We start from the raw sequence: 16,554 nt of genomic DNA, 5'->3' as shown, positions 1-16,554 counted from the left end.
ATTGATCCCTCTCAAAACCTAACATCATCGCTCAAAACACATCCTCAAAACACAAAAAAAATTCTCTCAATAGCTCTTCAATAATGGGAGTTATGATTGAAAACATAACTTGCAATATAAGATATTTCATATACGTATTTCTTAAAAGATAAGCTGGCATGGAAGATTCAAGGATTTGACAAAAGTTAAATACATACAGAATGACTTGTGTACGAAAAAAAATCTTAAAAATATATCAGATCTTGATTTTTTTCTTGTTTTTTACCTGCGTACATAAGTTCTGGAAGATTCATAATTTTGCTCATAATTGGTTGGACGAATTCTTTCTTTAAAAAACTGGAAAAGGTTTTTTGTTAAATATTTAATTTTTACGTAAAATAACTACACAAAGTTAAAAATATCTCTTTAAATGTTTTTTACAGAATTTATTTTATTAAAGATAAGAAATATCTGTATATAAAGAGATTTGTAAAACCTTTGTTTATTATTGACTGTGTCTCTTCATCGAAGAATATTATTTATTATTAATATGCAGATTCAAAGTGTAGTTATCCTGGTGTTTCTAGCATGTTCTGTCAGGTGACCATCATGTATAGATATAAATATGTATTTGCATTGTATGCTTGTTTGTTTGTCTTCGCTCATATATATTTCATACGTATATATTCATACTAATGATTGCATAAACCATAAGCCATGTGTGTTTATGAATAAAATGTTTTAAAATTGTTGCTTTTTCACTGATTTCTTTGTTTGTATATATTTAGCTACAGACATAGCCAAACGGCTGAACCAAATTGGCTGAATTTTGTTGAGGAAACCCATGGAGGAAGGGGGGGGGGATAACAAAGGCTATAAAAATGCATTTTTTTTCAAAAGTCTAAATTTGTTTGTTTTCAAAAAAATTTTTTGTATAATTCCACGGGCAACGCCGGGCTCTTCAGCTAATATCCAATTAACGTGCCGAGAATTTAAGATTTAGAAACTTTACGTTACAAACTGGAAAATCTGCAAATTTCAATAGTATTTCTTTCAAAATGCACCATTATTAGAAAAAGAGACGCAAAGCGTTGATCCTGAGAACAGATTTAAGAAAAGTAGGTGAACCACTTGACGTGTAGTTGAACCACAAGTGCACAGGTTCAAGCTACTTCTTCATACTCATTAAAGGAATTGGTCTTTGTCACCAACTCTAACTTTCTATCCCTATATCTTAGTACCTCGATGTCGTAGACCTTAGATATTTTGAACAATTAATAATAAATAAAAACTAATTTTACCCTTAGATCGAAGTATTTAAAGAGTTTGGGTTCGTCATTTAAGTCTGCCTTTGTGGGTATTCCTGTAAACAATTCATAGGGCTGATGTGCCGTGTGACGCCTGTATGGACTTCCTGGTAGAACTAGGAGATAGTGCTGTAACAGAAATCAGTCTTCAGAGTCAGTTGGAGATACTTGTCGGTCAACTCTGCCCTGATGCGGGGGATCCAGAAGGATGTGAGAAAGGGTTTATTAACTGGTGGTCTCAAATAGGTCAGTAGTCATGCAGGTGCAGGAAGTCCCCTATCCCCCCCCCCCCGTTAAGCTGCCTTTGCTAGGGGGATTGCAGTCGTCACGCTTAGGGGCGTATAAATTGGGAGGCCTGTGTGCATTGCCCATTATTGCCCTCGCCCCTCTCCTAGAAATTAGAAGGATGTGAAAAAGTGTTGGATAAATGGTGGTCTCAAGTACTTCCCATGAGGGGTTTGGTTTATGGCCCCTACTAGCCCTAGAACTTACCATTTTCATTTATAAAACCATAAATGCAAATGTAATTTCTGTATATTGAATCCTACTTTCATACAATTCCTTTATTCTCTACGTTTAGCAATAGAATTTGTGATGCTTGTAAAGTGTACAATACAACCATGCGAACATTCTAATATTGCTTCAGTATTTTCATAACAATCTATTCGAGTTGACATTTGCTGATAACACATTATTATAAGGATATCTTGATGTTCGCTTCTGATAGGTTATTGTTTAATTGTTTACACATTGAGGATACATTGATTTTTTACAAAACAATTAATCAAGATTCACTGCTTGCAGTGAATAGGACTTCAAAACATTTTCTAAGATATGACTCGCTGTTTATTTTGATGTGATTGATGTTCATTATCTTTATCTTGTAATTACTTTATTACTTTTATTAAGTCAATAAAAAAAAACATATGACAAATTTTAGAAACATTGCCAAAAATGCCAAATAAAAGTAAAAATCCACTCAAAATTGTTAAAAGTTTGCACAAACTTTTTTTTCTGATGAAATCGTATATTTTTCACTTGACATCATTGTTCTGTGTTAAAAAGTGCTTCTAGTAGGTGCAATACCCACAAATGAGGGAGGAGGGGGGGGGGGGTATTCGTGCATATAACATTTTTCTCTGAAATACCGTTCTACTTTTAACCTACAAAATTAGGCATAATATTCGAAAATGTGCTCGGTTCCATTTTCGCAGATATTAATTGCGTTTTCACCCACGACTACTACACCCTTTTAGTCTACTACAATGTGTGACTAGTATATACAATGTCCAATTTAAAATTCCGTTTTAGCCTTCAAAGTGTACTCGAAATAAAGTCGGTCCACTTTCAAAAGATTTTCAAAAAAATGTGCAATTTATTCTATTCTGTTGTATAAAACGTAAAAATAAAATTATAATTTGAATTTTTAAATTTTTTTTTGAAAAGTAGACCAAGTAATTTTCGAATATTAGGTCCGCTTTTAAAGGTTAAAACAGAATTTAAGAGAAAAATGTTTCATCGACGACCCCCCCCCCATTTGTGTATAATGTACCTAGAACAAGAACATTTGAACGATACACTTTTTTAGGCACCCTGTATAATTTTTTTTTAACTTAAATATTGCTTTCTGAACTAAAAGCTATGATATCTCCATCTCTTTTGCATAATTGCTCAGACAAAGGTTTTTAAGATATCGTCGTAAATCGGGCACAATTAATTCGTCAAATTATGGAAAACTTAAATTTATATCTTGAGTCTCTTTATCTAGGGCTGGCAATGTACCCTGTTCTACTGGAGCCAGGACAAGTATGTCGAGATCTAGGGGTGTGCACTGGTATTAAAATTCAACAAGGGAATCAGATTTTAACTCTCATTAATTTCGAAGCTTTAAGGATTTATTCTTAAAAAGGATACATAACTTTTCTTGTTTTTTAATACTTTATTCTCTGATAAAACAGCATTTTTTTTCCTTCTTGAACCTGGAAAATATTTAGTTCAAGTTTTCTTTTCAGAAATTTAAAATAAAAGAATATAAAAATTTTGTTGCTTTTCAATAATGGGTTTTCAAGCAAAGGAACAGAGTTCTTGCTATTCACAAACTTTTATTTCCTTATCGCTATACATGATATTTTAAACTATGAACTCTGTTTTAACAGAATAGTCTATGTAAGAAAATTCAAAGATTTCCAACATCAGGATACAAGGATATAGGAAATGGAAAAGTCCTGCTCAGAGAATATTCTTTGAAACCTTACTGGACCTAGACAATGATGATCATCAAGCTTTCTTTTAAGAAAATATAAGAAATTATCTCTAAAATATTTAATTTTATTTCTCAACAGAGGAAAACTCTTGATTAATTGATTAGAGCCAACTTGCGAGGATTGCCTGGCTGGAGTAAAAGCAGTGGCGGATCTAATCTCAACAGAGGTTTACATCAACAACATTGTGGACTATCTTTCGGTAAAAATATCGTTAAGTTTGTCAAAGTCAAATTAGTTTAAAATATTTATTTTAATATGATTTACAATTTATATATCTGCAGGGACCTGATTTCTGCGGAGAAACTGAGAATGTGAATACTTGTGTCACTGCTATAGAAGGAACAATCCCATACGCTATACCTGTTCTTGCAGAATTTCTTGCCGCTGACGCTTCTAATGTTTGCAATGCTCTTACTGGGCTTTGCTAGTTTAGTGAGTGTTCAGTTGGAACTGATTGAGATAGTTTTAGAGACTGCAGTTTGATTGTATTCTTCAAAAAGTTTAGAATAGATATGTCTTTGTTTATAATAGTTACATTTTTTTTCTTAGTTTCCGCTTTCTGGATTTGATTGTCTATTCTTGTCTTCATTTCTTTTTGGATTTTTTGAAAGTTCTTTGAACTTTGAAGATGGGTCTGGATAAGATCTGGTTCAGTCTCTGGTTTGTTTAGAACAACGCTTTTTTCATCCTGTGACAAAATATAAAAGTTTACATTGGTTTGAATATTTAAACGTTTTCAAGTAAGACGGCAAGTACTATCTATATGTATAAAGTAGTAACCTCTGTTTGCATGCCCTAGGATAACTCATCAACCCCTGAACCGATTTGCCTCAAATTTTGAATGGGGAAACTCAGTAGAACCACGGAAATGTTCTTATCTAGGATTTAAAATTCTAAGTTGGTTGGGTTGGATTTTATTGAGAAAACTCCAGGCAAAGCTGTGTTCCCAAGTTATATTATTGAATGAATCTACTCAAATAGTATTTTATTCATGACAAAAAGCATTTCTCTATTTAAACAGTACAAGCTCGCACAAACTTGAACTTTATCCATTTTTAATGAATCATTTTTTTCAAACTGAAAAATTTAAATAAAATAAAACTCGCAAATTTTTTATATTTTCCTGCGCCAACACTTTAAATGTTTCTGCTGCTCCCATTCTAACCTGAATCAAGTAAGAAGTGCTATTAAAAGAAAAGTTAAGTCTTTGCCACAAACTCTAATCCATGAATCTTTGCAACTTGAGTGTGTAAACCTTTGATACTTCAAACTTCATGTTTGAAATTTTCAAGGTCTAATTGACATTGGGCTGAATAAATCAGAGTTAGTGACAAAGACTCATTCCTTTGTAATTATTAAAAAGAATAAGTGGTTCTTAAAACCTTTGAATTAATAAATCCCATTATCGTGGTTCTCGGATTTGCAAAAATATGTTCCGCAAAATATCAAATAACATATTATAAAATCGTTGTTCTTTGAACCACAAATTTGAACTATTTCGGTATGAAAACTTGCGCAAAAGTAAATAATTTTTAAAACTGCTGAAATTAAAGAAATTGGTAAATTTTCAGAAAAATACAATCGGATCCGCACAAAAGAAATAAAATCGGATCCGCACAAAATAAATACGCGGATCCGCACAAAATAAATACAATCGGATCCGCACAAAATAAATACGCGGATACGCACAAAATAAATACAATCGGATCCATACAAAATAAATACAGCTGGATCCGCACAAAATAAATACAATCGGAACCGCACAAAATAAATACAATCGGATCCGCAAAAAATAGATACAATCGGATCCGCACAAAATAAATACAATAGGATCCGCACAAAATCATCTTTTATTTTTATTCTTTTTCCCTCCACAAATGTCTTTACCTTGACATCGCTTGCTTCTGTTTTGTCAGGTGAACTGAAATATTCTTTTATTATAAACAGTTTGTTTATCTAGATATATTTTAAGTCTCTTTTTAAATTTTTTTCTTTCTAAATTTTGAGTTTTTATTAAAATCTGAACCTGGTTGGAGATGAAAATGTGGCCGAGTTTACCGTACTTTCTTGATTTATGATTGGTCTGGATATTTTGGATATATTTTTCTTTGTTGACATGGGATTCTGTAAAAAAATGAATCTATATAGTATATGTATAGTATGTACTTTGTTTGGGTGGGTGTTTGTTTGTTTGTTTGTATCCAATCAACGTCAAAAAGTCCCTAAACCGATCGAAACAAAAAATTTCTGGCAACTCACATGACCCCAAGGAAGGTCAAAAAACAATTTTGCCTCCAAAAAAGGCAGAAATCATTTTATTTGATAATACGCCAAATAAAAAAGAAGAATCTGCCAAAAATTGAAAATAATTAAAAATGGCCACTTTCAAAGCAATGAATATCAAAAATTGTTAAAAGGAAAGAGGGCGCGAAGCTCCCTAAAAGGCAAAGCCTAGTATATAATATATACAGATCATGAATAATTTTGAAGGGAGAGTTTAGAGCATAAATAAAAGTTCTTATGAGGAAAGAGTCAAACAAAACAAGCAATGTTGTTTGTAGAAAAAATATTAACATCATATTCACCAATTCTAAAAAATAAAATTAAACAATATGAAGGAGAAAAACTACTCTATTTAATAAAAAACATTTTCTGAGTGAGAGTTAAAAACCATTTTAAGAACTAAAGTGTTTACCTTTTCACTAGAGAGATTTTTGATTTTCCACTCCGGATATTTCTGGTTTTTATATTCGCACAAAAATTGCATCTAGAAATATTACATTGATAATTGATGTTGATACTTTACAGGTGTATAGTTTAAAAAGTAAGTATAATTAACACAAAATGCTCCCACGCCGCCCTTTTAATGAAATGTCATAGCTGAGCATGTCATTGCAAAATGCTTAGTCTATATAATACTGTTAAAATTAATTCGAAATATAAGGAAGACGATTTTTCCGACTCAAATACCGTAGACCTTTCTCTAGATGTGGTTTGCCTTCCTCCCCTCGTCAAGGTTCATAGTTTAAAAAGTAAGTATGATTAACACAAAATGCTCCCACGCCGCCCTTTTAATAAAATTTATATCCCCCACAAATGTGTCATACCTGAGCATGTAATTGCAAAATGTTTATTCTATATAATACAGCTCTTCGCTCATATATATATATTTACATGTTAGCTTTAGCTGGCCAAACAGCTGGACCGAGTGGGCTGACATTTTTTGAGGGAACCCTTGAGTACCCCGGGGGTAACATAGGCATGTTAGCTAGTTTCTAATAAAAATAATTTGCTTCTAATAAAAATAATTTGCTATGAACGTGTGTAGGTACTGAAGGAGGCGATACCTGAAAGCCACAATGAAAATCTGCCCACTGATACCCGTGTTGTCCTCCTACTATATACATACAGTGCTGATCTAATCCAGTAGGCTGACCCATTCCCCAGTTGACCCATTCAACCAGCTCACCTAATAATATTGAGCAACAAATAAGTTTATGAATCCGGAAATACATGAGGACAAAAATATGTATCTTAGTTTCGAATGAACCTCCATACAATGCCCGATTCACAACGCTGCTAAGGGCAGCGTTGTGAAACTTTTTCTGATCAAGTGTAAAATTTTATATCAATGTTAATAATTTTGAAATTTATTATTTTCAAAAGCTTCTTTACAAAACTAAATTGTGCATTTATAATGCAGGAAAAAATATAGGAATTATCAGAAATAAACACTTTTAAACCTAGAATAACGACAATATCTTCCATATTACTGATCAGATAACGGTTTCAAGGGCATTGTCATCTTTGTATGACCACTTGAAATTGCCCTTACAGTTCCTTAAGTCTGTAACAGATATAGGCGTTTCTTTGAAATATCCAAGGTTTACACTACCAGAGTCCGAATTTAATGAATTTGAGCCGCGTCTCAAATCTGTCAAAACCGGGTTCAATTGAGCACCGGCTAAAATCTTGAAACATTAAATACAATTTAAGTGGAATTAACCAACCATATTTGAGCCGCGGCTCAAATTCTTGAAATTCGGCCTCAGGTTACAAAGCTATAGCTGCATAGCAGTTTGCAAATTAGAATTTAAGGTTAGGGTTTAGGTAATTTCGCAGATTTTTCCATTGCTAGAGCCACGTCAGGTCTCAAACATAGTGATAGTCAATAGTCTGATTTGTTTTTCTAACCGTTTTAAGGGTTTTGGAAAAAATATGAGAAACTGTATTATGTAGAAGTTGCTTCTTGAATCTATGCAAATATTTTACCCCAAGAGATAAAGGAAAAAACTATCGTTCCTTGTATTTAAACAAACAAATTGACAAGGCCAACATATAATTTATAAAAATATGCATATATATATAAATGTCATAGATTGAGATAAGTAGTAGCTGACAGTGATTTAATGATTGAAATAAATCCACATGAAAGAGACATCCTGCCAGTTTTTTGTAATTAAATCATAATCTATTGAGGAGAAATTAGAAAATAAGTTTACGCTTCAGTTTACATGATATATTTAAACATTCCTTGATGCGTGTACATTACAATTCCAATCAATCTTGATCAATGACACAAACAATACTACTAACCTGTATCAGCACTATAACATTTCTTTTGTCCATGTTCACCAAATAGTATCAATTTTTTTATTCTTTATTCATCTTAATTCTTAAGTTGTTCAGTTTTTTTGTTCATTCAACTAAATTGTTTGAAATACTATCGAATCATTTTTTTCCAATCTTATCTTGGGTTATTTTGTTTTTAAAACTAAAAAACAGCTTAAATCAGAACTTCTAAACTTTTGCCTATTTTTTTATGCATAGGGTAGTTAAACGGGGGGTCAAAATTGGTTAATGTTGATATTTGTCAAAAGTAAAAATAATTATTTTTGAACACCCTACTCATTAAAGCTAGAGGTATACGTTTTTTTTAATGACCAGGCTTTAAAAGTTGGACTAGGGACATGTATCACACTCCCCTATCTCAACACTATGGACAAAATCCCAATCTATATTAGACAAAAATAGCCCAATCGGGATGGGGTTAAGAATCCATCTTCTTCCTAATCATGATCTAGCGCAGGGCACAAAAAAAGATTGCCGAAAAAAATAAAATTTGCGAGAAAAAATTGTCTCGTTTTTCGGGAAAGATATTTAATTTTGTTAAAATCATATTCCTTCAACTTGCGAGGGGGGGATGTCTTGATAATGTAAACCTTTGTTTTCAATCCGTCATTTACTGGTTAATCTGTAGTCTGATCTACCTGTTGGGAACCACGCCCACTGTCCAGTATGTCCATTCTCAGATCCGCCCAACCACACCCCTGTATTCTTATCTCCTGAATACAGTTAATTCTGCATCACTGCTTCAAAGGAAATAAAATTTTACACAAGAATATGCAGTTTTGTCATCAAAGTTTTCCAGTTTAATAAGTTAATACAGGGCTACCCTCAAAGGATGAGACTGTAAAGACGACTGAAAACTCTTTTTTATTCTAAGTTTAAATTAAAATTTTTTTCCTTACGGACAGATTTTTAGGGCATTTTTAATAATTGGGCAAAGATAGAAAGAAGTTGTTAAAAGAATCGTAATTAGTCGAAACTAATCGATCATTTAATCGTAAGCTATCATTAACAATTATGAGCAATCGTTACACTTGTTAACTTAATCGTTACAGTCATGAAAAATCGTATGCAATCGCTACAAATTACATTCGTAAACAATTAATTAAAATTGTACACGATCTTTAACAATCATGTATAAGGCGAAACAATCGCTTTAACAGTCGTAAACAATCATAAACAAACAATCGTAGCCAGTCCCTTTAATAATTAGGTCAAATCCTATGTAACCAACCCAATCTGACCATCTGACGCATGAAAGGACAAACCCCCTCTCCTCTCCCCGTCAATAAAACTCAAAGTGAAGTCCCCCATCTGCTCAGATAAAATAAAAAAATAAGATAAAATCTGATCTTCAAAATATATCTGTATACTGTACAGTGTGCTAAATATACATAATTATATGTAGTACTTAACATTTATTTCTTGTATCCTGAAGTTGTAAACCTTAAATATTACAAATTATGAATTCTGCTGGGAAATAGACAACGTTCGAAATATGAAAGGTATCACACCATTAGGTTGTAAATATTTAGCTTTTATAAAAATAGAGTTAATAAAAAGTTGTTTTAATAAAAGAGTTTTAAATATCTAAATATGTTTTTCATGTTTGTTCGCTGCAATAAAAATTAATGCAGTTGAACCGATCAGTGACTGCATGAGCTTAAGACCCTGGCGTGTTCAATGGTTGTATGGATTAAAAATTGTTCCGTCAAGACATGAATGGAGATGAATCAAGACTTACCATGTTCAAGGAGAAATTCTTCAATTTTATCATTCTCAATTTTGGTCTCAACAGTAGCTGGAGGGGACACCTAGGTTTAGCTGAATAGTTCTTAAAGGGACTGTAGGCGTAGTTTCAAGCGACTACCCGATTCACAACGGTACCCCTTAAACTTTTCTCTGACCAAGAGGATAATGAACTCATCCTAGGTTTTCTTTAAAAAATTATTTAAATTTTTGGATTCTCTATCTTAGTGACTGTAGCTTTATATAACAGAGACAATGAATTAAATACTTTTAAATAAAGGAAAACGACGATATCTTCCGAACCGCTGCTCCGAGAAATATCAAATATATAGAGGGCCACTTGAAATTACATGTTCAGTCCCTTGAACATCAAAACAAAAAAGAAAGTTTTTATTGTACTGCACGCTCTTCGTTTGTTTTATGCTTTTAGGTAGATGAAAGAATTTGACTAAATTATAAGGGTGCAAAGTGGTGTATGCATAAGCTACATAATGCAAAATGCAGAGAAGACAATAATATCATCAGATAAGATAACACTTCTTGAGAACCAAGACTTACTCACACCAATCTCAACATAGCTGAGTAGAATTATTTCTATCCAGAATTACTAGTACAACCTTGCAACATTATTACTCAGAGTTGAGAAAATTTTGGTTGGAAGTGTACAAAGATGACTTTTTTTTCGTTTCACTAGCTCTTTAGGAAAAGGAGTTGCGCTTGAAAACAGACAATATATTTTAAACTAAAATGAAATGAACTTTAGTTTCCAGTGCACTTACACTCATATCTAGGATATGATCTCAAACAGGTAACAATACAGGAAACAGGACACGGAACATGGGAAAGTAATAAAAAAGATGAAAATTACTTTTTAAAAGACAACATTAAAAATTAAATCGTTTTTTAATTAAAATTGTAGAATAAAATAATGTGAATAAACCGGAAAAGACTAGGTTAAGAAAGATAGATATAGTCACTATGGTTTCTGTTTTGTAAGGGGAGGGGGGAGGCGGGGGGGGGGGTCCAGGCGGTTAATTTCAGGATTATACCAAAAATTTTCTAAACCCTTGGGTTTCCTAAAGATGATCCGAACCCGAAGTTGTGACAGAATTCAGCAGCTCGGAACCAGTTCAACTGAAATATTAATATACAATGTTTGCGGAAATATTATTGTTGTGTTCGACAAATTGAAAATTACAAAAGTCGATCTATCTAAACCTCTGATATTTCTAAATTAGATTTCTGTTTGTCAATTCTCTGTCACGACGACTTGAATGTTCTATTACTTAATTTATCAAAATTTTTAAGATCTTTAACAATAATACAGTTCAAAGTTTTATATTATTATATTTTATTTCATATATTTCTAAAACCGGTTTTATATATTTATAAAACCGGTTTTATATATTTCTAAAACCGGTTTTACCTTAAAATATCCGAAGAAATAGCAACGGCCAGCTATTTGTTGAAAAGCAAGAGGACACGCATCAGCCTGAGTTTTAAACTGTGAGGCCTTAGCAAATCTTGCTTCAACACCTTGACAATTAGTTTCATTAACGTATTGAATTACTTGAATATTATCATCATAAACGTATTGTTTTTCTGAATTGAGATTAAATTATGCAAGTTATGACTCTAGAAAAATGAATCTTAATATTTTTAATTCTACTGCTTGAACCAATTACAATTATTTCTGCTAAAAAAGTACGTAACCAGGAACCACTCTGTAATTCTTTATCAGTTCAAATGTCACTGTTAATATTCGGATATATATACCACTCCACAAATGAAATAACGTTTTTTGTCCCTTTAAGAATATATTTCTACCAAGATTAAGTTAATGGTCCTAAACACTGATGAGTTGGTCACAAAATGTTTGTTAAAGAAAATATGTGGTTTTCACCTGCGCGCATAAATTTCTAACAGGGCACGCACAACTATAAAGATTTAAGTTTGTCCCGGTTTTGTCGAAATGAATTCAGTCAAGTAGAAATTTTAATGAAAAAGCATCCAAGAACGCATGTATTTGGCATCACATAATCTAATATTCTAAACGTATCGCAAATCGAAAAATGTTATTATAGAAAAGTTTTAAAAAAGTGTGAAAGTGGACTTCTTGACTATCAAACCAGGACATTAAAATTACCGTGGGGAAGTCTCAAAGTATGGGATTTAAGTAACGAAAAAACATTTCCTGTAATATACGCACCATTGTTTAGGTACAGGGTGTCCCAAAAAACATGGGAATTCAGTGACGAATTGTATATCGTCTTTGTTATGAATTAGCATTCTAATACCTAATTTCAAAAGCAATAATAGTATTATGTCTGCTAGAGTTTATTTTATGAAAACGGTAAAAGACTGTAAAGATGTGTCTATAATATCTCCGCACGATGAACAGTGAAGACGGACAAGTTTACTCTGTTTGTATACTGCAATTTTCTTGTTTTACTAAGTACAACCGTATGCAGTCAAAACATAAACAAACAAATTGTATACATAGCAGACGAAACTCTTACAGATTACAGCTTTCTCATTAGGTATCACTATACTAAATCAAAGAATTATTTAAAAAGACGATATCGAATTCGTCACTGAATTCCCATGTTTTTTGGGACACCCTGTACAGTACACATTGTATATATACTACGATCCTATTTCTTAACATTAATAAATATCCATGTTTTTAAACTCTTTTTTTTCAACATCTGCTATTTTGCATTTAAAAAGGTAAGATATCTAGGAAAGAAACTGAGTTTTTGCCACAATATCTAATTTTCTAATCCCTATATCTTTGCAACTAAATGTCGTCGACCTTAGATATTACATACTATTAATTCTATAAGATATACTAATCTAAGTTTGAAATATCAAAAGTTTATACCACCAGGCTTCAAAGATATAGACATTAGAATATTTGAGTGTGTGGCAAAGACTCTATTCCTTTATTCCTTTAGTTTAATATCATATTTATAAACTTGCTAATTTTTATAAGTTTTCAAAAAGACAGCTATCATCGTATGAGAGAACTATGATAATTGGTGATATACAATAATTGCTAGTAAAAATATAAACACTTGGTACCACACCTCACAATAATAACAATTATTTGACAAAACCCATTTCTGAAAAGTAAGTCTTTGCCGGGCCACATACTCTGATTTTCTAATCCCTATATCTTAGAAACCCAATGTCGGAGTCCTTTTCAAACTATGGATTCTGTTAAATAATGTAATCTAAGTTTGAATTATTAAAGGTGTACACAATCAGGTTGCAAAGATATATTAAGGATAAAACATTTAAGTTGGTTACGAGAACTCAATTGTTTTACTTATATTTACTACTGCCATCCTCACAAAAATTACAATATTTTGAATAAAATCATTCCTGATTTATAAACGAAATGAGTTTTTGCCTCAAACTCTGATAACCAAATCCCTATATCTTTCCAATCCAATGTCGAAGAACTTAGATATCAAACTATGAATTCTGTTAAATCTTAGTTTGAAATATCAAAGAACTTTTCAGGTTGCAAAGATATACAAATTAGAAAAGTTGAGTTTGTGACAAAGACAACTACGTTACCTAAACTATACTGAAGGATTAGGAAAACCAAATAAATTCTGAACATCACAAAGCACTTTAATTCTCAGCATCACTTCACAATGTCTAAAATTGCGACTTTAGAAGAAATTTTTAAAAGCTCGGATATTGAAATGTACACCGGTTGTGCGTTAATGTGAAGGTACAAATTACTCGCCACGTCAAGGTTATAATGCAAGGAAAGTTATTTCAGAGGTGTACGCATCTTTTGTACTGCAGTGTGCACTGTCTCTGGGCGGTAATGTAAACACAAGACGGATGTCACAGCCTGACATGGGATCCATCATTCACGTAAAAAATCATTAAAATATTCTGGTCATAGGAAACTATGAAGTGAATTATCAAAATTTTCAAAATTCAATGCTTTTATCCTCCTCGGATGCTAAACGAACACTGATGCATCTGTTTTTGCTTACAAATTCCGACCAGAGAGAACTGGTTTCAATATGTACGCAGAGTATACGCAACTGCAATTAACTTTCCATGCATTATAACCTTGCGCTACATTATCTATTTTTCTGATCCCAATATCTTTGTAAACTGATATTTCAAACTATAAATTCTAATTTACATCGACTAAATAAAAGAATTATCAACTAACACCTTGAGGTTGAAAAGAGTATAAAATTATAGTTTATAGCGAGTGTTTAATTCCTCAATAGATTCCATATTAATAGTTTTTAAAAAGCTTAGATGCATATCGATGAAAATTCGTCAAATCTTTTATTTCTATTAAGAAAATGTACAGTGAAGATGCGAAATCTTAAGAGTAATTTTGTTTACAAGCATCTCAACAGCTAATATCAGTTCAGTGTTAAGATTTTGCTTCCACCACTGCACTGCTTCAATATTAAAATACTATTTATTTTTCAAGGTGCGTACGGTTCGAATATGTTTGTATGACTGCACATATAGGAATCAAACAAGAGGATGTATGTATATGCGCGCCGGGCGCGCAGGAACAATTCATCGGATCTTTCCTACAGTGTGATGCCGGGGGTTAAAGAGATAAACCAAAATTGGAGAGGAATATGGCATCTAGTCTCTCCTTTCATAAAAAAGGGTAATTTACTTTCTGGTATTTATTTTCTGTATCGCTGATACTAAAAAATATATATATATAATAAAAAATCAACAAACAATATCAGAACAGGTTTTTTAAAGCAGTTTTATACTTTTTTTATATGGCCGAAACCATCTTAACTTTTTCTATTTAACTTGTATAACTTTCAATGAGGAAATTAAACACTTATTAATCTGTCTTTGTCCATCTATCAATCCTCATTGTCTATTTCATTTTAGTCCTCTTTTTATTGGATCAAAACAATTTTTGAACCAATAATAAACATGTTTAACCAAAACAGCCAACATTCTCAAAGCCTAAACATGGTTTTTGTCAACAAAGTAAATTGCGAAACAGACAGAGTCAAATTCCTAAATATATTTAACAATTTTAAAAATAATATTGGACATATTATATTTGGTCAGATAGTCTATTCTAGCCGTAGTGATCGGTCCTTTTACGTTTCTTATCCTCTCTCTTCTCTACCCCCTACATGGGCTAACGTTACTAAATAACCAATATTGAAGTTTCAATTCTTATAGGCCTTTAGAGCCACCCCTTTTCTATAGTAACAATTTATCCTTTAACTGTTAATTTTCAACATGTTTTTTTTCGGTTCTTCTTTATTTAAAAACTGTTTTGTTAGAGTGGAAAAGTTTGATGCAAACCTAAAAATAGGTATATTTTCGTAAATTTCAATATTCACGAAACCTCAACTGCACAAAAATGCATTTTTAAGTTGGAATTTAAAAATATTTGATGATCTTTCAAGAGAATTGGTATGTAAGAAATTTTATGCAAACATTTTGGTAAATACAATGTTTCAAAATTTCTATCATTTTGGATAAAGTGTGTGAATATTGAATGTGTATTTGTAGAAGATTATAGACAAATTACATCCATAAATGTTGATTAAGATGGATACATACGAAGGAATGATATTGGTGAGAATTTGTGTAGAACAACGCGCGTTGTAGAACAATATAGGTTTAATTGATACCAGCTGAAGTGCCCGGCGTTTAAAAAATATTAATTTCGATTTATGAAATATACAAAGTTTAGAATTGTTTTACCCATTATTACCCTCAGGGTATCCATGAGTTCCCTAAAAGAATGTGAGCCCATTAGGTCCAGCCGTTTGGGCAGCTTTACAGAACATGTATACGAATGACTTGTTTTATTTGTTTAATTATATAGAAGAATATGGATTTCAGAAATTTGTGATTATAGTTGTATGGATATGAAGGAACAATGTGCATGCAAAATTTTAGTCTTCTTAACATTTTGGTTTTAGAACTTGAATGTCTTAAAAATGCATAACTTTACATATAGGGAAACCCTATGAATTCCAAAAATTAGGAAATGTTAGGATTTTTTCAAACCTAAATCTACGTATAGGACAAATCTAAAAATTCCTGATTAATTGGATTTTTTGGGTTTTTACATATGAATTTTTAAGAAATCATTTAAACAACCAACTATTTCCTTGTTTAAAACAGAAAGAACTAACTTTAACGGAAATTTACAGCAAAACGTTGTTTCTAAGAAATTGAAGCTTTCGTTTAAAACAAAAAAACAATTCTATTTTCACGTTACTGTTGCATACACATGCATATCTACTCAAAATAAATACGGAATTATAGTTTCCCTATATTCACGATTCTCTGGTTAACTGTAAACTTGATTCCGTCTTTGCTAAATCTTATAATAAGCAATTATAAGACTAAATTCAATGTAGATTTAATTTGACCTTGGAATCGTCTTCGGTTGTCTTTACAGTCTCATCTTTTAGAGGGTAACTCTGTTTATACAATATATGTTGAATTTCGGCTATGTAGTATCCACTGTTACGACCAAGAGGAAAATGACCCGATTGTTTTCTGACCTACAGTATTTCTAGCCTAAAATTTAATTATATTTTGAATTAGGTTGGCTTAGGTTATGCTGGGTTGGTGGAGTT

At 32.0% G+C, this 16,554-nt stretch overlaps 2 protein-coding genes across 2 annotated transcripts; one reads left to right on the top strand and one right to left on the bottom strand.

Moving 5' to 3' along the window:
* The first annotated feature begins 473 nt into the window (after positions 1 to 473).
* LOC111701206 (uncharacterized) lies at positions 474 to 4,080 on the top strand. The gene is made up of 5 exons (XM_023472385.1): positions 474 to 579; positions 1,360 to 1,532; positions 3,055 to 3,138; positions 3,655 to 3,749; positions 3,832 to 4,080. Exons 1-5 carry the CDS (start codon positions 530 to 532, stop codon positions 3,976 to 3,978), a joined length of 549 nt encoding a protein of 182 aa, XP_023328153.1. The 5' UTR covers positions 474 to 529; the 3' UTR covers positions 3,979 to 4,080.
* Positions 4,053 to 13,755, bottom strand: LOC111701211 (lithostathine-1-alpha; the record flags this gene model as incomplete). The annotated part of the gene is made up of 11 exons (XM_023472393.1): positions 13,514 to 13,755; positions 11,355 to 11,464; positions 11,005 to 11,062; positions 9,924 to 9,980; positions 8,821 to 8,895; positions 6,898 to 7,019; positions 6,246 to 6,317; positions 5,577 to 5,674; positions 5,438 to 5,471; positions 4,674 to 4,715; positions 4,053 to 4,238 (listed from the first exon to the last, which is right to left on the bottom strand). Coding segments are annotated over exons 1-11 (900 nt in total), but the record flags the coding sequence as incomplete, so codon positions are not given.
* Positions 13,756 to 16,554: the final 2,799 nt, after the last annotated feature.

Source organism: Eurytemora carolleeae, unplaced genomic scaffold (genome assembly GCF_000591075.1).
Source record: "Eurytemora carolleeae unplaced genomic scaffold, Eaff_2.0 scaffold451, whole genome shotgun sequence".
NCBI lineage: Eukaryota > Metazoa > Arthropoda > Copepoda > Calanoida > Temoridae > Eurytemora > Eurytemora carolleeae.
Note: the sequence above shows the minus strand (reverse complement) of the source record. Positions and strands in the feature narration are given on the sequence as shown.

Coding starts and splice junctions, on each gene's coding strand:
- LOC111701206 (XM_023472385.1), top strand. CDS start 530: ATGCAGATTCAAAGTGTAGTTATCCTGGTGTTTCTAGCATGTTCTGTC. Junction 580..1,359: donor TTTCTAGCATGTTCTGTCAG/GTGACCATCATG, acceptor AACAATTCATAG/GGCTGATGTGCCGTGTGACG. Junction 3,139..3,654: donor TGGTATTAAAATTCAACAAG/GGAATCAGATTT, acceptor TTAATTGATTAG/AGCCAACTTGCGAGGATTGC.